This window comes from Argentina anserina, chromosome 6, assembly GCF_933775445.1.
Source record: "Argentina anserina chromosome 6, drPotAnse1.1, whole genome shotgun sequence".
Lineage (NCBI taxonomy): Eukaryota > Viridiplantae > Streptophyta > Magnoliopsida > Rosales > Rosaceae > Argentina > Argentina anserina.
The window spans coordinates 12,345,883-12,373,842 of NC_065877.1; the positions used below are offsets into that span (position 1 = coordinate 12,345,883).

The 27,960-nt window shown below is 36.7% G+C and overlaps 3 protein-coding genes across 4 annotated transcripts; 1 reads left to right on the forward strand and 2 right to left on the reverse strand.

Moving 5' to 3' along the window:
• Positions 1-1,704: 1,704 nt before the first annotated feature.
• On the reverse strand, positions 1,705-3,907 carry LOC126799496 (protein CHROMOSOME TRANSMISSION FIDELITY 7). Its single transcript, XM_050526707.1, has 6 exons — positions 3,738-3,907; positions 3,383-3,635; positions 3,200-3,295; positions 3,007-3,075; positions 2,290-2,633; positions 1,705-2,012 (listed from the first exon to the last, which is right to left on the reverse strand). The coding sequence occupies exons 1-6, from the start codon at positions 3,905-3,907 to the stop codon at positions 1,871-1,873; spliced, it is 1,074 nt and encodes a 357-aa protein (XP_050382664.1). The 3' UTR covers positions 1,705-1,870.
• Positions 3,908-12,719: 8,812 nt separating this feature from the next.
• LOC126797993 (uncharacterized) lies at positions 12,720-21,960 on the reverse strand. Of its 2 annotated transcripts, none has more exons than XM_050524800.1 (21): positions 21,905-21,922; positions 21,539-21,603; positions 21,366-21,438; positions 21,084-21,206; positions 20,394-20,563; positions 19,824-19,973; positions 19,415-19,558; positions 18,454-18,514; positions 17,905-18,218; positions 17,086-17,217; positions 16,586-16,705; positions 16,347-16,433; positions 16,056-16,178; positions 15,742-15,862; positions 15,530-15,655; positions 15,034-15,168; positions 14,806-14,954; positions 14,544-14,684; positions 13,517-13,714; positions 13,170-13,292; positions 12,720-13,074 (listed from the first exon to the last, which is right to left on the reverse strand). In XM_050524800.1, exons 2-20 carry the CDS (start codon positions 21,593-21,595, stop codon positions 13,197-13,199), a joined length of 2,520 nt encoding a protein of 839 aa, XP_050380757.1. In that variant the 5' UTR covers positions 21,596-21,603; positions 21,905-21,922; the 3' UTR covers positions 12,720-13,074; positions 13,170-13,196. The 2 variants fall into 2 exon arrangements, with proteins under 2 accessions (XP_050380757.1, XP_050380755.1); XM_050524798.1 differs by having other exon boundaries at positions 12,723-13,074; positions 13,517-13,837; positions 21,905-21,960.
• Positions 21,961-22,163: 203 nt separating this feature from the next.
• On the forward strand, positions 22,164-26,666 carry LOC126797641 (mediator of RNA polymerase II transcription subunit 27). Its single transcript, XM_050524318.1, has 8 exons — positions 22,164-22,478; positions 22,559-22,724; positions 22,889-23,348; positions 25,204-25,263; positions 25,349-25,417; positions 25,518-25,561; positions 25,634-25,799; positions 26,399-26,666. Exons 1-8 carry the CDS (start codon positions 22,199-22,201, stop codon positions 26,456-26,458), a joined length of 1,305 nt encoding a protein of 434 aa, XP_050380275.1. The 5' UTR covers positions 22,164-22,198; the 3' UTR covers positions 26,459-26,666.
• The last annotated feature ends 1,294 nt before the right edge of the window (positions 26,667-27,960 follow it).

Here is a 27,960-nt window from a genome sequence, read left to right on the forward strand (position 1 = left end):
GGTATTGTGCGGTGGATCTCCTCTATCAATATCATGTTTTGGTCCTGAGAGGTTGCGATTTTTTGGATATGATATACGGTTCTCAAGCTTTCCGTGTTGAGAATGGAGGACTGATGGCAAAGGTTAGACATCTCTGGTATGGTGGTGCAACGAATGGTCCGACAGCTTTGGTGGTCATGGGTTTGGGTCAGCCAATTATGGAAATCCGTGGTCTCTCTTCCCTTGGCTTGGGCTTGGGGGTCTTCTTATTAGGTCTGGCATGGGTTAATCAAGGCAATAAGCCCATCTAGAAAATAATGTTTTTTTGTTTTCTTATTCTTTATTTGTATAGATCTTAATGATTTACTACTTTTAATTAAGAAGAAGTGGGCGTTGTCCCGGTGTTGGCACTTTGTGTGCTTGGTTTGTCATAATGAGACGGAAAGTTCCTTACTTCATCTAATGGTCGCAACCTCCTAATGATAAGATGAAACATAAAGTCGCTAGATATGTTTTTGTGTAGCATTACAGTAGGAAAACTATGCTGATATTTTTTTCTGATGCTTGTCCACAACACTTTTAGTACCATTAGTATAGTTATCAATTATCCTTCTTTAGTCAAACTGGTTTAATATAAAAAGCAACATATTGCATAAGCAACTGCTAATGGTAAAAACACAACAGAAAATATAGATAAAATTGGATAGAAGTGCTTGGATAGAATCGAATACGCTCGAGTTAGGTCATTTCACACTCGTACATGTGCATGAGGGAAGATAAGACCATATTATTGTTTTTATTAAATGTGTGTTTCTATTCATACCTCCTCCTCGTTTATAACTTGACATCCCTGGTACTTATACAAATTCAATTTCTACTATGCTTGGGGAGGTCTTGGTGCTAAATGAGGAGCTATGAGTGGGATCACTATATCCTTTTTAAAAGGAGGGAAACTATAAACTTAAAAGTACACGTACTTTAAAGTCTACTATTTTCCCGTCCTTTTATGATCCTTTGCAGCTAACACCGAAGGTGCTTAGGTGCATGGCAATTTCCAGCCCATCGATCATCCTCGTCATATTCATTATTCACACCATAAAGTTGATTCTCCCATCATTGAGTTGTTCCGGCGCCCAATTCAATGATTCAGAATTAGAGTGGTGTGGACTGTGGAGGGTACTATACTACTATACCGGTGCGCATGATGGAGAAAATTAACTAGAGGCTGCAAGTCCCAGGGAAACAGAAGAGAAACTTAATGAAACAGTGCCTCTTGTGATTTTTCATTCCTACTGACTTCTCTACTAGCCTTTACCTTTTATTCAATATCTCCAAAATTAGGGTTCCTGGAACAACTTTAAGAGATATCTCTTGATTCTTTTCCACAGTTCCACTTCTATAGATTCCTTATAGAATGAGAAAGAGATCGTGCTCTTAGCTTTTAGCGAGTTTGGTTCATCTTCACTACTGATGCACGTTTTGTTGTTGAGTTTTGCAGTAGAGTTCTTGTTTGTGTCGCTGGAACTTTGACACTAATGAAAGTTTTTACTAATTTGAAATTAACTAAGACAGAAGTTTCATCTTATTCACGTCATAAAATCCACTCAACTTGGTTATACACCCTGCTAAACCATTCAGGTGCTTGAAGAGTGATTATAGCTTGTATTTGCTTCAACAAAATAAGAAATGAACTTGATCGATTGGAGTCAGACTGAAAAGTGAGAATGCAAACTTGGAGAGCAGGACTTCTTTTCATTCAACAGTAACCATTTAACAAATGTGTATGTCTGAAGGAATTTTGATTACAATATTTAGTAGCATCTGACTGTGGGTAGATCTTCAGGCAATACTGTTCAGCGCAGACTACAATCACTACAACCATTTCTACGTTTCATGAGGCCACATTGTTGGCGTTGTACACCAAAAATTGTTCACCGCCAATGTAATTTGATACCAATGCGTTTCCAGCCGATGCTAGTTGAGAGAATGCCAACTGAGAGTGCTCAAGGACAAGTCCCGTGCAGAAACTTTTCCTGCGTTTGAAAAAGAATAAGAGTTTAACCAAATGCTAATGGAACATGCATTGAGCTAGTATATCAATCTTTTGGTTATATGTTGTAAAGGGTAGAGATAGACTAATACACCAACAGTATTGAAGACAAATATATTGTATCATATTTCCTAAAATCCTTGTTTCCTGGAGTTTTAGATACCATACACTTGATGAGATCCTAAAAGAAAAAAGTTAAAGAAGTCCCTTTAAAATAACACATGAGAATAAAGATCAAGGATTCAGAGTGTATAGGTCACCTCAGGGCATCCAATAACTGGGTGGCTATGCGTTTCCTTCTGTTCGCTGGAGTAACCCAAATGGCTCTAATGCCGCAGACAGCAGGTACTACTTCGTTTTCACAAATGATAGCACCAGTGAAGTACTCATTCAACGGTTCAGGAGCAGAAGGAGCTTTTCTTATGAATTCCCTGTGAAATTTGATTTCCCCAAACTGGAGAGAAGTTAACTTTGTTCTATTTGTCGTTACACTAGTAGAACTTGATCTTCCATCAACTGCACATGACAGAACTTTGTGTGCCTTTGTTATAGGTTCAGTAACCAGGCAGCCTACGATTCTTGCGGACAAGATAAACAGATACACCTGCAAACATAAGGTTGGAGATAGAGTTGTGATGGAAATGATATCTACTAAATCATGTCGTACAGAAAGAGATACCGCACCATTCTTATTCAACTAAATATGTCAAAAGAAATTCTTTACCGATATAAATGCGAAATATGCATTAGAAACCGAAAGACTCAAATTACCTGGTCGAGGAATGCAAAGTATATAGGAACTACAGAGATTTGCATTGTTTTAAAATAACAGGTCATCACTAATTTTGTAATCATTCAAAGATAGAAGAATACTCAAATTTCAACAACTAATGCAGATATTAATAGCACTTCAAACACTTCAAGTCATTTTGTGTAAGAAAACCTCTCATTACTATATCAGAGTAATTCACAGTCACCTTAAATAACTTGGGCAGAATCCACCCACTGCCAAGCTCAATCTCCATCATGGTCACAACTTTCTCAACCTGCCACAACATAATGGTAGTCCTCTTAAGCAAATTCTCAAGCTTCCTTCCTGCAATCCTACTTATCTAAGGTTCTAACAATCCCAAAGCATCCTAAACCTAGATCAACAAAAAGAATTTGAACCTTGTTCCTCTGAGCAGGAGGATCACCATCCAACACCATTAGTATCCGACCTCCTCCAACTGTAGGCTCTTGCACAATCCTCTCATTGCTCCAACCCTGCAAAACCCGAATCATCAACTCAATATAACAAGCACCCAAACAATAGCTGAAACCAACACACAATTGTATATGTAGCATTCGCACCTTGAATTGAATTCCGCGAGTATAGTCATTGTGAAATCCCTTGTGAGCCTTCTCATCCCCCTCATCTCCAGTCACATACATGACCCCGCACTCGGCACAAGTCTTGAGAAGAAAATCAGACTGCCCCAAGTCTAAGTGGTACTGCGCATAGCTTCTCTTCTTGTTCTTGACCACTGTCATTCCCGGTACATTGGATTCCGGCTTCGGAGAGCCGACAACTGAAATGGGTGTGTTTGCCAATTGCTTATCCCAACTGGAATCAAAAGGGTTGGTTAAAACGACAAGATAATAGCAAGCCCAAGTAGACAAATGAGGAATTAAGGTGAGATTACAAGTGGGTTGTGCAGATAGATACCTTTGTGGGTTTGGAGTTCTTCGCTTGTAGGTGGAGAGCTGTTGGTGTTGCTTCTCTTCCCATATGCTCAGTTCGTCGTCATCGGTGTCGGAAATGGGAGGTGGGTCGGCAGGTTTGGGTGGAATAGAAGAAGAAGAGGGTTTGAAGAAGGTGCTGATCCTTGATTGCATCGCATCAAATGAAGGAGACGATTTGTTATTGTGGGTTTTGGGAAAGTTTTGGGTTACAGTCATTATCAGTTGGCTTACTTTGATTTGGCGCCCAAACTTTTGGGAAGGTCCGTCAAATCTATTTTCCCGCTTTTAGCTTCATTACCCGGAAACAAGTCAGGTCGGGTCATGGGTCCGGGTACATTATTTAAAAAAATTGGGTTAAAATAGACTACAATAAAACCTGGTTTGATAAAAAGATATTTTATTCTCCGCCGCTCTCTCCCTTCGTCTCACCGGCGTGCGACGAGCATGGTCGAACGGGCCTCGTGGTCTATGGTTGCTCAACGTTTGAGCACATGTTCCAAAAGATGTAGAATAATCCAAAGAAATGTGAGCGACATGATTCTTCCAAGATCCATCTCATATCAAAATCGATTTGGATGGTGGGATGAGGAGAGGCTTTGCGGCGGTGATGGTGTTTGGAAGGACTTCTCATAGGTGCTTAGGTGGAACCAAGGTTCAAAATATCGGTATCGGGGGATATATCGTTTTTTTGAAAAATAGAGATATCAGATATATTGGAAAAAAAATATCGTTCTTCTTCCGAAATTATTTATTTATTTATTATTGAATTACATACAAACAAATACAATTATTAATTTTATCTAGTACTAGAAAGAAGCTCTAGGTGCTTAAAAAGATGCACGTTGGTCAACAAAACTACAATACTTTGCCCAAGACATACGAACCATATAGTACGAATTGTAATGGTTAACATGATAGTCATATACCTCTTTTAAGCTACTAATAGTTTCTCCGAAAATGTGATAGTAAGAATGAACCCAACTTAATAATTGATCATAAACGTCTCCAAACTGACCATAATTGTAAATAGGATGACCAGATTGATAGTTACCTTCATGTGATTCGTTTGACATCCCACTGTGCTATGTGCCTAAACTGATAGAATCAAAACTTAAGGCAACTGAACTAACATCAGATGAAATATTTTGATCATCAATGACTCCTCTTGTCCTCCTCCTGCACCTATTTTTCTGTTGCGCACCATGACCGCCTGCTCTAGATCCATGATTCTCATCTTGGGTAACATGATCAAAATTACTTTCACAAGTAAACTGCTCAAATTATCCACCTACATAAAATTGTCCATATTCAAACCTTGTATCTCCACCACCTTGTCGACTTCCACCACTACCATCACCATTACCACCACCACCACCACCACCACCATCATCATCACTATTTGAACTATCTGGTGTTGCTACACCGCCCCACACACTAGCATTATCAGAACCATCTCCCGGGTCTCCAACTTCATCAGATAATACCTTGTTTACATCAATTCCAAAATCAGTTGTCTTTCCTACGACATGTGGAGGAGGGTTGCCATTTTCATCATTGAGGTGTGCATGCATAATCCAATCATGAAGAGGATCAATGTCATTCTGAAGTGGTTCATAACAACATGAAGTAGATCGATATAGTTGTTTTCATTGATCACATTATCCTTTGCTTGTTTATCACGTAGTCGTAACTTCGTGTTATAGTAGTAGTATACGAGTTTTTCCAACTTTTGATATGCACGACGGTTCCTTTTCTTTGTATGAATAAGAGAAAAAGTACTTCATTTTCTTTCACAAGCAGAAGAGAAAGCCGTTTGTGCTAAAATATGCATGTTAAATTTCAGTATTATCATCCTTCCATGATGGGTTCACAGGTTGCTAGCAATCTATGAAGGTATGAGGGAACTTCTAGGAGACAAAGACTACAATGTGACTCATGTTTTCTTACTTTCCCCAATAGTGCTCAAGGCGAACACTCCTTATCTAGATATCCTTTGAGAGGACGTCAAGGAGATAAATATTACTACTCTTTCTATATTTCTCGAGGATAACATTTGTTACTAAAATTTTGGATATTATCTTATGATCGTCATGATAGTGTGAGACTATGTTGTGGCCCTTTATTTTGGATTCTCTCAAGGTCAATGAGAGCACTGGTCATTGATATGGCTTGACTTTTAAGAGTTAAGACTTGAACTTTCACTCATCTTCTCGATATCTTTTACGAAAAATTGAAAATTAGCCGATTGAATGACTACTCTTCTAGTCTTATTTTTTATATCCCTCGAGGTTCGAGCTGATTAATTAATCAAAAAATCCAGGTCAAGGAGAGTCTGAGACATCCTTAAATTGAGTTTAATTTTTTTAAGTGAAAATTTTCAAATATTTCTCTAAAATATCGAAGATATATCGGATATATCGTAAATATCGGAGAAATATTGGAGATATTTTATATTATCGGAGAAATATCGCAGATATGGGAAAAAATAAGATATTTACCCCTAAGATATATCGTTTTTTTTTTTTGAAAAAGGGAGATATCGGAGGATATATCGGAAATATCGGGGAAATTTTGTTCCTTGGGTGGAACTTTGTTGTGTTTCCCCTATGGGGCTGAGGGTGGCCGGGCTATTCGATCTTGTAGTGTATCAGGTTCCTTATTGGGATCGGAGATGAGGGAGATTTAGCCGCCAAGATATGTGGGGAATTTTGGTGCAATGATGTGACAAGCTCTTATGGTATCTATGAGATAATTCTGGCAACACTAGCGGTGCATCTCTGAGTCGGGTAATCTTGCCGGATTGGTGGTCTAGTGTCCTAGGCTATTGGGTCTTCTTTAGTGGGTTTTTGTTCTTAGCTGGTTATTTAGTTATTTTTATTTTATAGTATATGGTGAGAATCTGGATAATGACCACTGTACGTGTGTTGTCTCGATGCAAATGTTGGCTGGCAGCTGCTGGGATTTGCTTGCAAATAAGTTGAACTTGGATCGTATCCGAAGTTCTTTGGTTTATGTTTCTTGCAATTTACTTTTCTTGGTCTTGTATTTTTCATTTTCTTGAGAAGTAGGGGTGAGTGTAGTCTCGGATTGAGCACCCTCGGTGCCGAGTTTATCCTGGGAAGACAACGAGTACCTTGCATTGTCAATTGGTCGTTTCCTCCTAGTGATAGGATCATCGAATTTTATATTCAGGGGCAATATAATGGGAAAACTATTTGAATAGGAACTTATGGCTCCATGTGAGTAGCATCTTCCTGGTATGTTGCCAAACTTTTAAAGCAAATAGAGCTGTCTAATGAAATACATAAGTTATTTAGTCGAGATTTTTGCTGTGATTTTAGGGTTTTCTCTCTTGAATTGTTGTAATTTAGGGTTAAGGTTTTATGTCCCCCCCTTGTATTATGTGTTTTCAGTAATAGTAAAAGGTTAGGGGCTACGGTTTCGGCCCTGCTTCTACTACAAAAAAACCTCTATATATGAATAATGTCAGAACCATAAAAAATTATTATTGCAGTGAGATTATTATATTATCGATTAATGAATAATTTATTTATTTATCGACAAATTAAATTACTATTTTATAGAGAATTTTGTTATTATTCTAGCTGAATTGATGATACATTTAGTTTAACTACTACGTTTATTTTTAGTAAGGACTATATTTATTTACTTTCCAAATTGGGAGCTTATATTCATACCTCCTAAAACGGTACTTAGACCTCATTTTTTTCTTAAGTTCATTTTGACTTTTTCAATGCATGTGAAATTACGAAAAATACATTTAAGAATGGAAAAATACATTTACAAAAAATTCATTTTTTATTATTAAAAAAAACACAATACATAACATTATTAATCTTTATGTATTAATTGAAAAGATACATAATTTTTTTGATAAACGTCGGTTAGGATCTAAGAGAAAAAATTGTTCAATTGATGCTAAAAAATTTCATCTTGATTTTATTGATTTGGTGAGTTTCAAATCAATGAATAAAAAAATAACAATATTATTAATCATGAATTTAGGAGTGAAAGAGAAAATTAATTTGAGAAGATAGATTATGTAATTATTAAGAATTTTTTGAGTTGTTTATAATAATGAATAAAAGTAGAATTGGAAAGAAATTAATAGATAGTATATTGATTTGATATCTAATAATGATATATTGATTATGAGAATTTTCGAAAAAGTACGGAGATCTAAATAACATTTAAGTATTTGTAAAAATAAAAGGGAAGTCTACTAAGTGAGGAGGTCAAAAGACTGTTTTTAAAGGTATGAATAGAAACTCCTTTCCAAATTTGGTATAATTTCATGCCTAAAAGTAACTTTAGAATGGTAAGTTTGTTGATGCCTCTTTTTCCACAAGGCCCGACATGCAAAGATCCGAGTTCATGGTCTTAAAATCACGCCAAGTTTAATATCAAGACAAACATAGTTTAAGCATGTTATGCAGTTCTTGTAGACTCAAGCTACGTTTTGGGGCTTATACGAAGGGATGTGGTGCGGAAGGTAATGGTGCCTATGAGGCTCATCATTTAGACAAGGTTTGTCAATAATTTTGGGTTTGGGAGTCAAAAATCACACTTTACGAAACCTAAGTCTCTACATGGGTTAGTAGAGGAATGAGGAATGAGCCAAATCAAGTTTAAATCCCACTAAGTTATTCCAAGGACCAATACCCATTAGAAACAACACAAAATCTACCAAGGTAGTCACCTCCTTCCCCTAAACATAACCATGTTTTGGTCAAATTACTGCTAGGATTGGTGTTCGGCCAATTCCAGTAAACATTCTTGAATTCATGAAAAGGCAAACCATCCCATATCTTTCAAGATCTCTTTAATTACCAATCTTTTGTGACCTTTTCAGAGCACGTTTAAGGAATCAGATTCCTTCATAGACACAACAACCTAAGCTCTGCAATATCACTGTCCTAGCTATCCCTGTGTCATCGCCCCTAACCAGCCTTTCACGAATCTGATTCCATCTTTTGAAGTCTCTTCCCTCAATAATGAAGAGCTACACCCCAAAACCATTAGTCCTTAAGGGCCCTCTTCTCCTCCCATTTCCAATATAAAAAGACATGTTCACTCTTGTTGCAGTACCAACAAACAAAAGGGACAAAAACCTAGAAACCACAAGGAAGAGATCATGCTTCATCTCTTCAAACCTAACGTTATCCAATTTGCTTTAGTTGTTACCAAAAATCATGCAATACTCTCTTTACTAAACTCTCAGGCATCCAGCTCCCTCACCACACCCCTTTTGTAAGCTTCGTTACTCTTGTTAAGCATAGAAAATAGTTGTTGTTACAGTCAAACAAATCTCTGCTGTTACAAGTGAACCAATGTTGTTACAGTCAAACCATTCACAATAAAATCATTCTTGGATTATTTCCTCGATCGATTTTGGGCCTACTCGCACCGCAAAAACACCTTCTTACATTTGACGACTCTGCTGGGGAGACTAGGTGATTTACAAATAAGTTCATATATGCAGTCCTACAATCCAACTTAAGGAGTTTATGTTGAATGTAACTAGCTCAGGCTTCCTTGTTAGTTTTGATCATTTTGTACAATTTCATATTCAATTTGAGAGTATAGGTTTCAGCCATGCTATTTGGAGACAAGAATCTATAAATGACAGCAAAGCTTTGCAACAAGATGACTTTTGTTTCTAGAGTGAAATTGATGATGTCATACGTACATCATGTTCTTTGCAATAATAACAAGGCCTCATGTTAATTTACTACTCTGTTAGACAAGCAAAAATTATTGTGGTCTATGAATACATGTTTTTTTTTTAAATACATCTCCCTATCAAGCAACAAATACTTTGTCCCTTTAAACAATCATCATGCCAAACTAATGCTAGAAGACCTAATTCATAGGCCAAGCAAATTATAAGAGAGAACTATGAAACACATCTCTCTTTAGAACCTCATGCTTTAGAACATGCCCAAACAAGGCCAAGCCAAACAAAAGTAATTTCTTGCAACATCAAAACTAATCAAGCAAGATTAAGCCACATAAACCAATGCAAATCCATGCCAAGCAAAAGTGATTGAGCAAAAATCGAATCCCACCAGTAAGCATGGTTTCAACCAAAAGAAAAGACCAATAAGATGCTTCAATTTGTATTCAAGATCACAACTTTAAAGAATCAAAAGCAAGCATACTTCATTGTTGAAATGATGCTCACCTGGATATCATAATCGATCTCAATGCATCAATTTAACTTATCATTCATATTTCCTGCAACTAATCAATGTTGCAGAAATGATATCCAATGATTCCAATCACAGCAGCAAATTAAAGATGTCGAAAACTAAAATATGCACTACAACACAAGAAGGAGCTAATGATGACCCATGCTATTATCACATCTAAAATAGAAAGAGATGCATATACCAAGCAACAGAGAGCCCGACTCGGCATGCATATTGAACAATCTCCATCTTATTTCTTTCTCGATCTCGGGCGAATATTCTAATCAGTATTTAGTTACTTTACCAAAGGCTTGACGCAATCAAACTACTAGAAGCCCATCAAAGTAATTCCGTGGAGCAGAGAGTCGAGCTGTTCCAGGAAAGACTATTACCAGCGTCAAAGAGACGAAGAAACATGTCCGCTAAGTTTGACTAAGAGATGACGCTACATGCTAGTGAGTTGCACTCATCTAAATTATGGGTCTAATATTTAGTGTTGATTATATGGTCTATTCTCATGCTTTCACGGCCCATATAATCAAGGGGGCTAATGTTGATGCCTCTTTTTCCACAAAGCCTGACATGCAGAGATCTGAGTCCATGGTCTTAAAATCACGCCAAGTTTAATATCAAGCCAAGCATAGTTTAAGAAGGTCATGCAATTCTGGTAGACCCAAATTACGTTTTGGGGTTTACACAAAGGGATGTGGTGTGGAAGGTAACAGTGCCTATGAGGCCCATCGTTTAGACAAGGTTCGTCAACAATTTTGGGTTTGGGAGCCAAAATTCATACTTTATGAAACCTAAGTCTCTACATGGGTTAGTAGAGGAATGAGGAACGAGCCAAATCAAGCCCAAATCCCACTAAGCTATTCCAAGGCCCAATACCCATTAGAAAAAACAGCCCAAAATCCACCAGCTAGTCATCTCATTCCCCTAAACAAATACCACATTTTGGTTAGATTGTTGCTGGGATTGTGTTCGGTCAATTCCAATAAACATTCTTGAATTCATGAAAAGGAAAACCATCCCATATCTTCCAAAATCTCTTCAATTTCCAATCTTTTGTGACCTCCTTTGAGCACGTTTAAGGAATCAGATTCCTTCATAGGCACAATAACCTAAGCTCTGCAATATCACCGTCCTAGCTATTCCTGTGTCACCGCCCCTAACATCCATAGTCTTTCACGAATCTGATTCCACCATTTGAAGTCTTTTCCCTCAATACTGAAGAGGTACACCCCAAACCATCAGTCCTTAAGGGTTCTCTTCTCCCCAACTCCAATATAAAAAGGGATGTTTACTCTTGTTATAGGACCAACAAACAGAAGGGACAGAAACCCAAAAACCTCAAGGAAGAGATCATGCTTCATCTCTTCAAACCCAACTTTATCCAATTTGCTTTAGTTGTTACCCAAAACCATGCAATACTCTCTCTACTAAACTCTCACGCATCCAGCTCCCTCACCACACCCCTTTTCTAAGCTTCGTTACTCTTGTTAAGCATAGAAAATAGATGTTGTTACAGTTAAGCAAATATTTGCTGTTACAAGTGAATCACTACTGTTATAGTCAAACCAATCACAACAAAATCGTTCTTGGATCCTTTCCTCTATTGATTTGGGACTAGTCGCACCGCAAAACACTCTCTTACAAAAGTTTAAATAATTACTATCCTTAATTTGTATTATGAGAATTTATTTTAAATATTTGATCAATTATTAATCATTTTAATTATTTTTTTTAAATTTTATTAAATCAAGTTACAATCAAGCAAATCTTTATTGTTACAAGTGAATCGCTGATGTTACAGTCAAACCAATCACACCAAAATCGTTTTTGGATCATTTTCTCGATTGATTTTGGGCCTAGTCGCACCGCAAAAACACTCTCTTATAAAGTTTAAATAATTACTTTCCTTAATTTGTATTATGAGAATTTCTTCAGTATTTCTTTTAAATATTTGATCAATTATTAATTTTTTTAATGTTTTTAAATTTTATTAAATTTATTAGTACTTTATATGTTTAATGAGACGTAAAGAGATTAAAAAAAAATTATTATCTTATACATTTAGCGATGTTTCTAGTAATAACACTGGTCCCAAATAGGGACCGGTGAAAATTATTAATTTATTGAATATTAATTTATTGAGGTTCAAGTGTAATTCAAAAATGGAAGCAGCAATTAGCCCTAAAAACCACCACCATGGTTAACTCTCCAATGAGCTATTTATCCTTTTAATTATTATTATTATGAGATCGAGTGGAGCATATGTTAATGGGTAGCCCGGGTTGTATAGCCACCGGAATATTTACATTTTAAACTTTCGTCCATTGTAATAACTCTTTGAAAAATATGTATCTCATTTAGCTTATTTCTCTTTAATTTACTGGTTTTTCCTTGATGGAATTTGATCCTACCAGGCGGACATGGTTCAAGTACCATCTCCAAGTATTTGACCTAAGCTTCCTATCGCAGCAATTTGCAAATTTTGTAGACTTGATTGAAGAAATTCAATCAAGTAAGCTAGTTTCGTTATCAAATACTCAAATAGTTTCAATATGGGGACTTCTCTACAATTATACTTTCACGCTTATTCTTCTTCTTTTGGTTAGACAATCAAAATTTCTTGAAGACTAAAGATGGAGTGATTTACCCAAAACTCCTTTTAGTTTACGTAAAATTCCAAAATGTTAAACCAACCATTTGTTAGAGTCAAGCAACTGATATCTACTGAGATCGTAATAATAATATTATCTTTGGATTCAAAGTAGAGCTAATAAAAATAAAAGCTGATACAAAATGTTCAGATCAAAACCTCCAAGCGGGGGGTTCAGAAAGATATTGCAAACTAAACCAACTATATGTATAAGTCTGCTGTTCTATAACAAAATAATGTACAATGAGATGTGAGACTCTGGTTTAGCCTCCTACCCACAAACCCCAAAACATACACCTTGTATGCTGTTCTTCCAGTAGTGTGGAAATAAAGTGCATCACAGAGACATGCATCCATTTCGTGCCTTCAAGTAGCTAAGCTACGCAGATTGAGATGACCAAAACTACTCCCAGGAGAACATTGATCAGCTGTCCTCTTCCAAATTCCTAATCATAAATGTCCAAAATGAATAAACTAAACAGTAATGTGAATTCTAACAAGCATATGAAAATTGATGATAGTTATAAAATAGAGGACTTACAGTTAGGTAAAGGTTAGGGAGATTCTTCTAAACTGTTTGCGAACTCATGGTGTTCTTTAATCTATCATGTGCGCATTTCAATTTGTGCTTTTCTTGAAGGGTCATGCTGATATTCTCCGAGGACTGCATAAACAGATAATAAAGATCTCAGTACAACAATTAGAAATTGGGTCCCATCACCTGTGTGCGCAACATATACATAAATATGAGCAGATTACATTTGAGATACTTTTTCCCTCATGCTATTTAATAGTGTTGACACTTGAAGACCCACTTTCATGTGCCCAAACGAAATCGTCAAGATTATTAGAACATAGAGGTTATGTGAAGGGTGGAAACTCAAATACCTGTACAGAGATGATGCTTTGCAAAATACAGTCAATCTCTGCCTCAAATGAAGACATGATTTGCCGAAGTTTATGATCCTTATGCAATAATAGAAGAACCGAAACGATCAGTTCAACCCTGCTGGAACTGTCTCTTTCGTAGTGGGCATGACCACCAGGTATAATCGACATACTTTCTTCAATCCATGACCCCAATATCTTCAACACAAGACCCAGAAGTTTGTGACTTTTCACAAATAAGATAAAGCAAGGAACAAGATAATAACAGCGTGCACTTGAAGAAACAGACCCAGTGGCCTTCTCATCATCATCAGCAATGAACTGCATCATTAGGCAAAAAATTGACAGAATTATGACGCCAACAGGGAAAAAGGACCCAAAGTTTTATAGAATAGACTCAAAGGAGAAGCATGCATGATGGCACAACATGTAGCACGTCACATAAGAAACATAAAGAAATAATTTAGCACCACATGGTGCAATAAAAATATATTGCTAAATCCAAACCTATTTATTAACAGTTACGCATGTCATCTTTTGGATTCCATTCAGAGCTTCTCTTTGGGTTGAACTGTTGTCCTAGTTTATTGAGAGTTCAATACCTGCTGTGTTTTCAGATTAGATTGCTGTGGTTTCTATACAGTTTGTGTTCTAGAATCACCTACAACATAAATCTTTTGTGCAATACCACTTATTAAGAGTCTCGATTCTTATCAAAATAAATAAATAAAATAATTATGAAACTAAATTCAGATATTGCCCATTTGCAGTTAAACTTGATCAAAGGGAAGAAAAGAAAGATAGCATTAATAAATTTCATTTTAAGTAAAGAATCATCTATGTGAATGCTTTCATGGAACAGTTGATGTAGATAAAGGAGCATTTGACTACAATGCAAATGAAAATGAATAATATTTGCAACATTTAAGCGACAAAAACCAAGTATGAAACTAATAATAAGCAAGTGTTGTTTCTTTTTATCGGCAAGTTGCGTGTATTTTTACAAAAAAAAAAGAAGGAAACTTACAAGCACAATGTCAATAAGATATCGCGGAAGAATTTCAACTAAACTGACGATAGCTTGTTCAGAAAGTTTCGTATCTTCAGAGCCCAGGGCAACAAGCATCCTAAGCATAGCACAGACATTGTCTATCGGCAGGTTTTGTAACTGAAGCACAAATACAAACAAGAGTCAACAAAAAAAGCATAACTTTGAACGAACTGTCAACAAGAGTCAACAAATGGGGAAATAAACAGAGGATATTGATGTACAGCAATAGTCAACTCACCATTTGATCTAGTACCATCTTTTCTAGTACTGTAAGAACAAGAGAACTATCGCCCATCTGTGACAGGCATGAGCAAACAATGTTGGTGATTGATTTGAAAGTCCCCTTATTCGAGATATTCACCTCTTTCTCTACGACATTTACAGTTTCTGCAAAGATAAGGCAGCATAGGTTTAGAAATCAAAGAATGGCCACCTATAACATAATTAGGAGATAGATAATAGGTACCTGGGAAAACACTGAAGCGAGAGAGCAAAGTGATGAAGAAACTAAAGTGATCTGAAATTTGAATATGCCCTGATTTATAAGCTGAATGCAGGATCTCTACGACACGAATTACTACAGATTGTTCCAGTTCTGGACCTGTGATGGATGGGTATAAAAAATTACAAAAAAAAATTTAAATATTGAAAGCACCCCTCAGTACCTCAAGACTGTTCATATATCCCGGACGACATAAGATTTCAAATAGAATGTTGTCTTTCAAATACGGTTTTTCCTGATTCTTGCTACAAGGGATAGCTCGACAATCCAATAAAATCCAATGCAGTGAGGAATATATTTGGTACTACTACTAGTAATGCTACACAATTGTTTTTAAAAGTAGAATGTTCATGCATAAGTTAACAAGGCAAGAACATCAGTGGACTTAATGGCCCAATGCATAAAAAACCAAACAATTCTAGACAGCATTAAATAAAACCGAGGCAGATGAAATACTTACATAGGCAACAATACGCTATTGACCCCAACAGATGCGAATCCAATTTAGAAATATAACGAAGGCAACAAAGAGAGAGTTCCTGACATTCTCTGGGTAGCTTTAGAAAGGGACCATATGTCATATTTCCTTCAAGAACAAAACAGAGTACCATAAGGGCTTAATTGTAAGAACATGGGTGATTAATCAATAAGCTATGTGTTATATTTCTTTACCATCATCTTGATGTATGCTGAAAAATTCTTGCAGCGAGAATTGCATGTTGTCATATTCCAATGCAAAGGAATAATTCATGAAAGCACGCTGTCCCAGGCGAAGCAAAAGGTGTAACACAACCTGCAAAAGCATTTAAGTAAGAGCAGGATCTTTTAGCGGGGAAGCATAATAAAGGTGATACTGTGGATCCGGTCAAGACATAAAGATATATGATGCAAACAAAAAGATATAAGATAAGGCAGTTAATATTGTCAAAATTCAATTTCTTGTTTCAAACTTCACTGCCAATTCTTTCACAAGGTTAAATAATGACCTCAGAATGGGACGTGTTCTTATCACCCAGCAGGATTAGCAATATTGGAAGCTCTCTTATCCAGGAAATCTGAAAGTTCAAAATCTCAGGATCCCGTGGATCCAGGTATGCCATGCCTTGTCTCTACAGTTTGTCAGAGAAAGAAATATCATAATTAATCACATAGGTAAATAGAGGCGCAGAGAAAGAAGAATGACTCCGATCTATTTATTTCCAGTGCATTAGAAACTCTATCTGATAGACTAAAAAACAAACTTGGATTGATTCAACCAAAGGGTACGGAAAGCTTACAGGAACGACCATCTCCTCCATAGTGGAAAGACAAGCTAACTTTAAAGATGACACAGGACTGCAATCCTTGAATGCCTTAGTAAAAGCCTGCACACAGTCAGGGATGATAACTTAACATCATATCAAAATTTTCAGTATTGTAACAAGTTTATTGTGTACCAAAATCTAATATCGTAACACAAAAATTGTGCAGACAAAGAATCTATTTGACAAAATATAGTCATGAGAGGACAGATCACCTGAAGAAGACGAAACTTCCAGTCGATTGGCACTTGTGAAACAAGTTTCGGAAGAAAAGGAAGAAGTGAAATTAGATGATTCTCCTGGATTGCTTTACTAGAGCGTCTGTCACCACAAATCTGCAACAATTTCCCATTATATTAAAGAAACCATGTAAAGTGTACTCATTTTAGCTTACTGTCTATCTGATTTACTAGTCTTACTGTCTGCATTTTTTTAATACAAAACTAGTGAAGCGTAATTATAGAACAATAATTTAGCATTGAACTTGGATCCTGAAAATTAGTTTACCTCTATCAGTTGCACTACTACAGTATAAAGCAGTCATATTTAGGTTTTTTTGTTAGGCAACATAGTCATAGACAAGAACCAAACCATTACTTGTATGCACAAAACCATTGAAGTATGGATATATCTGATTATTGCACAATTAAGCAGACCTGCCTTTCCAACAGCATGAACTTAAAATAATATCAAAGTTCACAGAGCAAGATCAAACCTTTCCAAGCAGCGCGTTCTCTAGAAATTCTAAAAATTTCTCCAACAGAATACCAGGAGGGCAGATCCATTTGCTTAAGTGAAGAAATATTTCTGTTATCGCACTGTCCAGCACAAAATATTTGACATCATCCTGCCAATAAGTAGAAAAGAATTTAAGTTGCAATAGAGAAAGAACAATCGACATATATCTAGTAAAGAGAAACAGAGAGATTCCTCACGAAGAGGAAAATGAGCTGGAGAAGAATGTCAAAGCAGAGATCATTTCTTCCTACATATAGATTTCAAGACAATGAAAGTTGCCAAGGTGTTGACCAAATAAAATACTCCCATATCTTAATACAAGACATCTTGTAATATGATACGACCTTCTACTAAAACCTGAACAAGTTTTGTAATAGGAACCAAAAATACAAACAAAAATTGAAAGAAACACAAGAAACAGATCAATAAAAATGTACACATGTCAAGTAGATAATATAGTATTATCGTTGTCCCAACTCTTACACTATGAAACTTATTAAAGGCTGATGTTAACGAAAACACTGAGTGAAAATACAGATGTATTATTAAATATATCTCAGCATACAATTCCGAAAAAAAATTAGATAGAATGAAGAAAGAAGAACAATTCCGAAACTCATCGTAGCTGAGACACAGATATACTGAGAATATTATAGATTTCTTAAAACATTAAAAATAGGCAGGCCATCACTTATCATAAAACAGATTCATAAGCAAGTGACGCAGCCAACCAAGAGACACTAGCAAAAAGCAGGCAGGTTAAACGATGAGTTGTAAAAATTATTTATTGGTTCACCTTCTCAGAAAGTTGATTTCTCATGTTCAGCGGAAACAGAACAAGTAACTTCTTCATTACCGTCATGGAGATAGTTCCACCCAACATAGCCACTTCAGGCTCCCCATGAGAACGTCGTGAGTCCGACATACCCTCTTCAATCATATAAACAAAGAACCGGATTGCATGATTTATACTGTGAAGTATAGACAACATACAATCATATGATTGCACTTCAAGATGTGAACCAGTCTGTACTGTAGGAATAAAATCTTGGAAACAATTTACTAGAACTGGAACCAGGTCTTTTAGTTTTGGGATGATGATAGAAAACCCTACAATAAGAAAGAGAGAGATGATGAAGGCCAATAGAGGGTAAAAGCAACAGATATAAACTGGATCCCTAAATGCTTGTCCCTCACTGAACTTATTTATAAAATGTAAGGAATTAAAAGCAGATTACTAGGTAATAATGCCAAAGTGAATTGTGATTACTCGTCTTGTGAGAACACTACCCCTCAAACATTATCAATAACACTAGAGATACAAGGCACACATGTTTTGACATACCAGAAGATTCTGTAGGCACATCAGGCTCAAAAGCGTGCAGCATCTCTTGTCCAGCATCATTCTATTAAGTAAATAGTCAAATATTATTGCACTGACAAAATCATATGCATAACAAAGAAGCACAATTTAAAGATTCTTTTCCAATGCAAATTGTTCATCCAGCATTAGAGACTGTAACCAGTGCAAGTATAAAGCATGACATACACATAATGAGTCTAAAAGATAATTTCAAAACTCACCTGTTTTTGGTATTACCACAAGTCATCAGAATTTTTTTTACATGTTTGAACAATCATATTTCTCGTTTGGACAATCTTATTACTAGCCTTCAATTGTAAATAAATTCCTTTTTGTCAATTAATTATTAACCTTCACTATAAGACATTTCTATCACAATAAACCCTTTTATATCCAAGTTCGTCTCAGTTACCAACCAAATACATTTAAAAAAGTATCACATACTAAGACTCAAAAACAATATATGGGCATATTCCAGGTACTACGTAAAATTCATGCTCACGACGGTACAATCAATAACTTTTAACTAGTTATATCGGGAAGGGGACCATTAGATACTAGCCTACCCTCCATCTCTTGGTTTAACCACAAGGGAGAAATTGGTGAAAATTTGTAACAAGCATGAAGCTTCCCGACTTATCATAACAGGAAAATATGATTCAAAACGTACGAGAAAGTAAAGCATCAATGCAAACATAGGAGAAAATCAGAGAACTATGATGGTTAATGGTTCATCAACAATGGTGAGGAAGCAAATCAGCAAGACTAATAGCAACAAAGCATGCCAGCAGTACTTTGAGAAGCAACATGGAATGAAGAAATGCCGCCATACAGGACAACAAACGGTGCATGATGCACACAATCTACAAACACATTAAAGAAGTGCAGTATTCTTTGACCGAACAAAAGTAGCATTCAAAACTTGAGAAAACTAAACAAATACCTGTTCACATGAGCCAACTTTTTTCTTGTTACATGGAAGCAGTAGCAAGCATCTCTCCAACCCAGAAAGAGCAGTCTTCAGCTTGCTCTTGTCCTCTAAAAAGAATTGGTTCTTCCGCAAAATATCCTCAAAGTTTTGAAGAATCTGTCAGTAAGCAAACAGACGGCCAAAAAAATTTTAATTACTTATCCCTAAACACACAAGAGAGCAGTGACAAGTAAGAATAAACTAAATTTTCATCCTACGAGAACAAGAAATAAGCATGAGAGCAACAAAACTTTTAACAATTTACAGTCAATAACCAAAACAGGACCAGTAATTATCAAGTTGCTTACTTCCAAATAACCCATTTAGCAAATACCTTAATAAAAGCACTACATAAAACTTGTCACAGCAGAATCTTACATACCTTTTCAGCATACAAGAAAAAGGATGGTGGATGGTACTGGATAACAAGCTCCAAAAATTTGAAAGCCATCAATCGAACATCAATTGCTAAATTTGTCATTGAGTTAAATATATATGCCATCATCAAGGAAACAAAAAGCTCTTGATTATCCTGGATAAGAAAAATAAAGAACAGAAAGTGTCAGGCAATAAAGTGATGATGACAAGCAAAAAGATAACTTGTATGTCCAACAAAATGAGCTGCATATAATTTGAGCTATTGAGTTTTTACAGTATGAAGATTCATAACAATAACATAAAAGAAAGACAAAATAAGCCTCATAAAGAAATAAATACTTATGAGGTACACCCCCACACGTTGTACATGGCAATAATTGGATAAAGCTTTACGATGAGTTGATAAATATATTTTATAACAATTTAGAGTGAACAGCACACTCGACCACCCAAAAGCTTCTCCGTTGGGAACAATCAAATATAACCGTCTTTCGTTCACCTTTTTACATTTTCCAGAGCACATTAATACCTACTTCTTATAAACAGTCAAAGAAACTAGAAAACCATAAATTACCTCTTTAAATCCAGGGAATATCACTGACTTAAAAAGTTGATACAGCGTTTCTCGAACAAGTTTATCATCATCACCAATGCGTTCACGCAGTTTTTCAATAACTGCGTACTTGTGCAATCTCAACTCTTCTGGGTGCTTGAGGAATAAATCCTTAATACCCAACAAAGCATCTACAGAAAACCTAGAATGTTAAAATTACAAGTAGATACACTACAAGAAACATGCGGGAGATATACTTCCTAACGACATAAGAATCAGAAAGAAAGTAACTTGTTCAAATGAACACAGCATATACTAATCACCAAATGAATGTCCTTGATAACAATATCACCAGCCCAGATGACCACATGATCATAGAAAAAGATTGCAATCATAAATCATATTTATGCTCTATATCCAAAAATTGCAAGAAAAAAAAAGACTTTCAATAGTAAAGAATTGGGCATATGCAGCGTTAATCATACACATTAAATCTGCTTGACTCCTTCTTTGGATGCTGAGAGAGAAACTCAATTGAACTTTCGCGGTTGTATTTTTTTTTTTTGGAAAGGATCACTATTGGTTTCTTAACCTTACTTAAATAAGTAGATATATATTTTTTTTCCAAATGACAGATAATAAGGAAACTGTTGCCTTTATTGGTTTGAGTTGAAGTATATCAAATTAAATCTTAAAATAATAAATAACTACCTTTACGGACTTTTGAGTTGTAATGAGATGTCTGTTGAAGAAGTTCTTTTAAAGTCAAGCCTTTCTTGTTCACTGCTAAACCTGACTTCTCTGATGCCACACTCTGCTCGGGGAGGACAATTGCTGATCATAATCACCCAGATTTTTAATACGCATTCCAGAATCTAGACGCTCATTCAATACAACAATTTGAACAAAATAAAAATAAATAAATTCAGGAGCCACATTGCCTCTGATGGATATATCTACCAAACTCTCAGACAAAAACGGACAAGTCTATACCTTTTGATTTAATTTCAGTATTAGTAGCATTCTGTGCTGGTGGCAACTTTCTGCCAATCTTTCTCTTTATTTTCTGCAACGAAAAAATAAGATTGAATACATAAAATACAAATACGAAACATAGTTCTTAAGTAGAACTTTCAGCACAAATTGACACATAGTTCATAACTTACTTTGAAGTCGATACCCCGCTTTTGCTGCTTCTTTGAGGAATTTTTAGAGCGTGCCATTTCTATCTCTACAGCTCACACGACAAAAAACACAATTAAAATTAGCCAAATACCTCTATATTCACACAACTAATTACCACCCAGAACTCCCAGAAGCATATTAAACCCATACATAAATCATCTATGAAACCAATCAAACCCCTCAGTTCTATATAAACACAAGTGCAGCACAGTTCGAAAATCAAAGAAACCATTGCAAAAAAAAAACAAAACCCACTTAAGCAAAAGCAAAGAGAAGAGAGCCAATCCCATATCAGTATGAAATACCGAAACACAGAACAAAAATTAAAGAAGAAAAAAAGTTGAAACCTGGAAGTGAAGGCTCCGATATTGCTATGGAGAAGAGAACCACCGTAAAAATTAGAAGAAAGTGGCTCTTCTGCTCCGGCTTTGAATTCACTTTAGGTTTTAATTAAGGCAATCTACACCGTCCATTAGCCGAAAGCCCCTTTCCCATCTAACGGCTGTTATTAAACGCAGCACGATTCGGGTTCTCCGGGTCGACCCGTTTTATGTATTTACAAAAAACACAAATGGAGAGTGTGCCTTGACTTAATATGATCTGATCGACCCGGTCTGCTACATTTTCGGGGCTCTCAGACGATGCAACAACAGCCGCCGCCGCAGACGACTGCGACGACTCCTACTCCGCCGCCTTCGGTAGGATCCACATCCGCGGAGGCGCCGCCGAAGCAGGTGGCACTGGCGATGGACCGCCTCGGCGAAGCCGGCCGACTCATCGCCGACATAAGGCTCGGCGCCGACCGCCTACTGGAAGCTCTGTTCATGGCGGCGCAGCCTCACCAGAGCACGAGGCCGCTCCAGTTGTTCCTGAACGAGGACGCCTCCATGCGCCAGCACCTCCAGGACCTCCGCGCCATAGGTACCTTCTCTTTCTTAGGGTTTTGAATAGGGATGATGAGCTAGGGTTTGAGAATGCAGCGGTTGATTTGGTTTTGATAGGAAGGCAGCTGGAGGAGTCTGGAGTGCTGAATGATTCTCTCCGGTCGAGAAGTAACTCGTGGGGTTTGCACATGCCCTTGATTTGTCCCGACGGCGCCGTCGTCGCCTATGCTTGGAAACGCCAGCTCGCCGGCCAGGCCGGCGCCTCTGCGGTGGACCGGACCAGGTTGACCTCAAATTTGATTGAATTCATGGTCTTCATATTGCACATTGTCTCAATTATTAAGCAGTTTATTATAGAAGACTTATAGTTAGTTTATTTTTAGTTTTATAATTTGATTAAAAAGGATTGGACTGAGAAGGCTTTTACTGAATGATGATGATATACAGGTTGGCTCTCAAGGCCTTCACTGATCAGAAAAGAAGATTTTTCCCTCACCTGGATGATGGATTGGACAGTCAGTGTGAGGAACCGGTTTCAAAGAAACCATGTGTTTCCCCGTCATCATCGACACACAGTCAAGAAGAGCTACTAGAGTGCAAAACACTGTCGGAGGTTTTAGTTAGCTTGGAAAAGAAGGTGCCTAACTTGAAAATTTCCACCTATGAACGGTTGGATTGGTTGAAAAGAGCATCTTCACTGCCAGTAAATGAGAGTCCACTGGAAACAGTAAAGGACCATGGTTATCATAGTTCCAGTAAGTTACGATTAACTCCACTGGCTGATGTTGCGGTCGATAAAGTTGCTGTCATCGAGTTGCTGTTTCCTTCGGTTTTCAGAGCTGTAGTATCATTGCATCCTGCTGGTTCTATTGACCCAGATGCAGTAGCTTTTTTTTCTCCAGAAGAGGTAATCTATTATCACTTAATCATGTGATTCACTTTTCATATTGCTTGAGTAGTTTTCTCATAGTTGTTCCGGATCTTATATGAGCATGACATGACTGCTGACCATAGGTCTTAACATCTCGATATCCAGTAGTAGAATTGATAGTGACTATTTGGATTAAAACAAGTCAAGGCTCATAACCACTGATTTAATAAATCGTTGGTTAATTATTACTTTTATAATCTTAATCTCTAACATTTCGGCCAAGATGTAGCGCATACACTCCAACCCCAATAACATGTATTCTCTCATGCAGTATGAGGAAGTTTGTTAAAAAAAGAAAAATATGCTTTTGGATACCCAATATTAATCTGATAAGATCCTCTTTGGTCCAATCAGAAGTCTACTTGTTATTTTTTTGTACAAGTCAGTATTAGTTAGTAATAACAAATTAAAAATATAATAAAACCAAGACTCAATTGTAAAAGTAATTAAGTTTCACAAAGAAAAATCTACGAGTCTAGAGCTATAAAGATTCTAGTTGAGTCTTAGAGCAAGTGTAATGTCTTTCGTTCACCAACAGTTCCTATGTATCTGAAGTTTATAAAATTAGGCTTTAGCTTCTATGTCGTTGCCCCTATCTTCTCCTCCTCCCGTTATTCTCTATTCTCCATTTCTCCTAGTTCTCTGAAACTACAGAAGCTTTAAAAAACAAAAAAAGGGGTTTTACAGAATCTTTATCTCAAATTGTAGTGTTGTCTAGTTTGCAATAGCAATAAGGACACGGTTAGGTGTTTACAGCAAGCAGGTCCTTGGAATAATTGATTGCTGGTTTGCATACAAAACACCTGGCTGGATTGCTTGAGGGTTAATTGTTAACATCGATCATTCATTGTCAGTCTCTACGCATTAACTGACAAGTTCTAAAAAAAGAAACACCAACAGAGTCTCTTAGGCAAAATAGGTAGCATCTACTGTATAGAAAGCAGAATAAAGGAAAACAAGGTATTGACTAGGGGTAAAATTGTCTAGCTTTTCTCTTGTTCTCGCATTGCAGAAGGAACTCGAAGAGCATGATTGGCAAAGGCTCAACATATTTTAAGCGCATCTTCAATGTAATAAACCCGTTGTGTTATATTTCTCTAATTTCAAGCCGTTCTCTCTCAATCACTGTCTCTTTTTAGCTGTTTATCTATAGGAGAATTGATAACTGTAAAAATTGTTGTAGTAAATTGCAGCAGCTATAAAATAATGGTTATTTTTCCAAAACTATTATATTTCTTAAGATCCTATCTTTCTTGGTGCTTAACCATAGTTGCATTCATGCTTTCCTGCAGTAGTCTGTCTATCAGATTTGACTTCTTTGGGAGATTTTGGATTTGCAAAGATTCAGAATTTGGATCTCCTTCTCTGATTTGATATATTTCTGAAAGCAGAGAAGTTTAGCTTGATGTATTGTGTAGTTCCTTCTTCTATACTGTACTAGCTGTTACGGGATACATACCATAAAGTAGGTATGAAATGTCAGTTAATGAATCCTGACTCAGTTGAGCAACCATGTCTTCGACACACTGAGCTCTTCAGACCAAAAAAAAAAAAAGAAGAACAAAACAAAGATATACTGAGCCCATTTAACATGTTAGATATAATTAGTTGATCAGGCCTAAGGTTGGATAGTAGAGTGATCTACTCTGTACTGTTTAACAAGCCGTAAGACTTTCACTAGATACAGACCCAATTATTATGCAACTTTGCTGCGCTCCACTTCATATGGATATTCACTTTTCTTGTTCTACTATTTTTCTTCTTTTTTTTCTTCTTAAAGATAGTTCGCATTTCCCTGATGATTGTGTTTGTTCATTTCATTCTTGAACAGGGAGGCAGCTATATCCATGCCAGAGGTTTTTCAGTTTATCATGTGTTTAAACATATCACGGTACAGTTTAAGCTTTACTTTTCATTTGAAGATTTTTCTTATGCAGCCGGGCCTCTACTCAATTACTCATCAATTATTACTGCAGGAACATGCTGGTTTGGCTTTGCAGTACTTTCTTGGAGCGCAAGCTGAAACAGCTCTATATTCCCTTTTGGTGAGTCTCTATCATGTTCATTTTAACTCACTGGATTTACTAACTTTCATGGCGGCTGAATCTACACAATTATGTCTTAACTTTCTACATGTTTCTTCAGCTTTGGATCTGCAGCTACCAAACTCTATTTACAAAAGTTTGCAGGTACAACCTTATCTTTTATCTTTGATTTTCTTTAGTATTTTTGGAGCTACTAATTTCTTCTATTGTGCGCAGCAAGTGTGAGCGACTGCTATCTATGGACCGTCAATCAGCGTTGCTGTTACCTCCGGTTAATCGTCCTTACCGGCAAATCTCCACATCGAACATATCCTTCGGTCCAAATCTTACGGAGACTTACCATGTGGGTTGTTTTACGGAGGAAATGATCTATACTACTAAGGTAAATTTTCCATCATCATACATAATGGAATTGAAAGCCAGAAGTTAATTTGTCATTGAAAGAGCTTCCACGTTCCTCCTGAATTTTGAATTTTACTCTGGTATATGAAAATATGAAAAGAGATCAAAACCACTCAGTATAGACTTTTACCGACAGATTTTATTTAATGACTACTCTCAGTTTGAAACTTTGACTGCTAAGACTCCACTCTTATCTATCTTTCAAAGTTCCTGGATACAGATTCAACTATTATCTCGATTGTGTTGGTTGTTACTTTTGCACTTTCCACTCTGTGACTGTCCTATCCAAATGGGTAGGTAAAGATCGTCAAGTAATTACAACTGTCACAGTTTTTAACTTTTACATGTCCTAAAAGAAAAACGATTAGCTTAATCATTTTACATCCAGACTATTATGAGAAATGTGATGACTCTGTACCAAAAATAACATGTTACTGGTTAGATATCACTCTTTTTAAACTGAATTATTCTGCTTCCTGTTTCTTCTTTTTTTCCTTTTTGCTGTTTCATTCATCAGTTGTACATCATTTGATGAGTTTTGTTTGTCCTCAATATGCTAAGTGATTTCCTATGATGCAGGTGATCTTTTTAGTTGGGCACATGAGTTGTGGCAGAGGACGTAGCACGTCTGTGTCTTAACTAGTTTTGACTCGTAGAAAGACATCTGCCTTCCTGCAAATGTATCCTTAGATTTTTGGAGAGAATTAATGTATGTGATCATAATTTTGATCAGTAGTAGGTTCTCAATTGTGACTTTCGGTTAATATCTATTGTATTTGCTTATAGAAATCAACATGTAAATTTAGATACTCCACGTAAAGGAAAATGTTCATCATGATTGTACCAAGGATGAGGAGTTTGGTTGGAGTTACTCGTTCTATGCCTGCAATTTTTGTGACACAGAGGTCTGAAAAGGCCTGTAAACAGCAAAGCCAGAAAACAAGCCTTAGGATCTACGCAAAAGCACAGATTCTATGCTCAATCTCTAGTATTATTTTCCGTTCCTATCCATTTTTAAATAATCAAACAGCTAACGTAGGTACCATCGAGCATTAGAGACTGGGTCATTATTTAGGCCACATAAAGTGTGCCTTAAATCTAACAAGAATACTGATCTAGAATTCCTTCTTTTTCAAGAGTGTATACTAATCTAGAATTCATATTTAACGTAAAATTAGGGATTCAGAATCTCCAGTTGCCCTATTGTACATTAAAATCCTCTATAAATAAAGGTACTTGATATGTGCATGCTTTTCTATGCTTCCTCCTACCCGAACTACCAGAAGAGATGATAGTGCTAATCCTCTACTGGCTTCCCGTGAAATCCTTGATACGATTCACCTGTGTTTCCAAACGATTCCATTCCATGATTCTCTCCGACCCAGAATTTGTCAAAACCCAATTTCAAACTTCTCGTGACCGCAAAACCCTAACTCCTAAACTCATCTCCTCCGTAGGACTTCAATCGGAATGTATCGACCTGGAGACGCTGTCCTCTGCTGGAAAGCTTAAGTATCCTTCCCATCATCCAGCCGCCAGAAATGTCTCGCTACTGGGCTCCTGTAATGCTATTGTATTTCTTGTTTTTGATGATCAAGTATATTACATGTGGAACCCTGCAACTGGATTTTCCAAAAAATTACCTGACGTGGAATTCGAACATGATCACGCTATGTTTTGTGGCGTTGGCTATTTGCCGGCCAGCGAGGCAGCGATGACTACAGATTATTCGTATCCTACTCTTACTATGATGGCTTTGGATTTGATCATAAATACATGGATAAGATTGCCATTTTCTCATCCAATGCTAATGCTTGGATAACAGTACTTGAGTTGGACACCGATGTTATATCATGTACTCCTTAATATGGAACGTACTCTATTCAAGGAGGCATTCCATTGGCCCGGTATTAGTAATGATGAAATTGTCGCTTTCGATTTGGCACAGCAACAGGATCACAAATTCAGGAAAACGTTGACGCCCAAGTGTTTCAATGACGATGCCGATTGGCGAGAATACCAACATATTAGCCTTTCTGCCGGAGAATGTCTGCATCTTGCTGGTTTTCTGTCCAAAGACACTCAGTGTATTCATGTATGGACTAATTAAAATTAGAATAAAAATTCTTAAGTATAAGAAA

What these genes read in the sequence shown, in the direction of transcription:
- LOC126799496 (XM_050526707.1), bottom strand. Translation starts at nt 3,907, where the DNA reads ATGCAATCAAGGATCAGCACCTTCTTCAAACCCTCTTCTTCTTCTATT. An exon ending in CTCCTGCTCAGAGGAACAAG is followed by an intron (nt 3,076 to 3,199) that starts GTTCAAATTCTT and finishes ATGTTGTGGCAG; the next exon opens with GTTGAGAAAGTTGTGACCAT. An exon ending in CAGTTATTGGATGCCCTGAG is followed by an intron (nt 2,013 to 2,289) that starts GTGACCTATACA and finishes TTTCAAACGCAG; the next exon opens with GAAAAGTTTCTGCACGGGAC.
- LOC126797993 (XM_050524798.1), bottom strand. Translation starts at nt 21,595, where the DNA reads ATGGCACGCTCTAAAAATTCCTCAAAGAAGCAGCAAAAGCGGGGTATC. An exon ending in TCGCTTCAGTGTTTTCCCAG is followed by an intron (nt 14,955 to 15,033) that starts GTACCTATTATC and finishes TTATCTTTGCAG; the next exon opens with AAACTGTAAATGTCGTAGAG. An exon ending in AAAGCATCATCTCTGTACAG is followed by an intron (nt 13,293 to 13,516) that starts GTATTTGAGTTT and finishes CTGTTTATGCAG; the next exon opens with TCCTCGGAGAATATCAGCAT.
- LOC126797641 (XM_050524318.1), top strand. Translation starts at nt 22,199, where the DNA reads ATGCAACAACAGCCGCCGCCGCAGACGACTGCGACGACTCCTACTCCG. An exon ending in TCTGCGGTGGACCGGACCAG is followed by an intron (nt 22,725 to 22,888) that starts GTTGACCTCAAA and finishes GATGATATACAG; the next exon opens with GTTGGCTCTCAAGGCCTTCA. An exon ending in CTTTTTTTTCTCCAGAAGAG is followed by an intron (nt 23,349 to 25,203) that starts GTAATCTATTAT and finishes ATTCTTGAACAG; the next exon opens with GGAGGCAGCTATATCCATGC.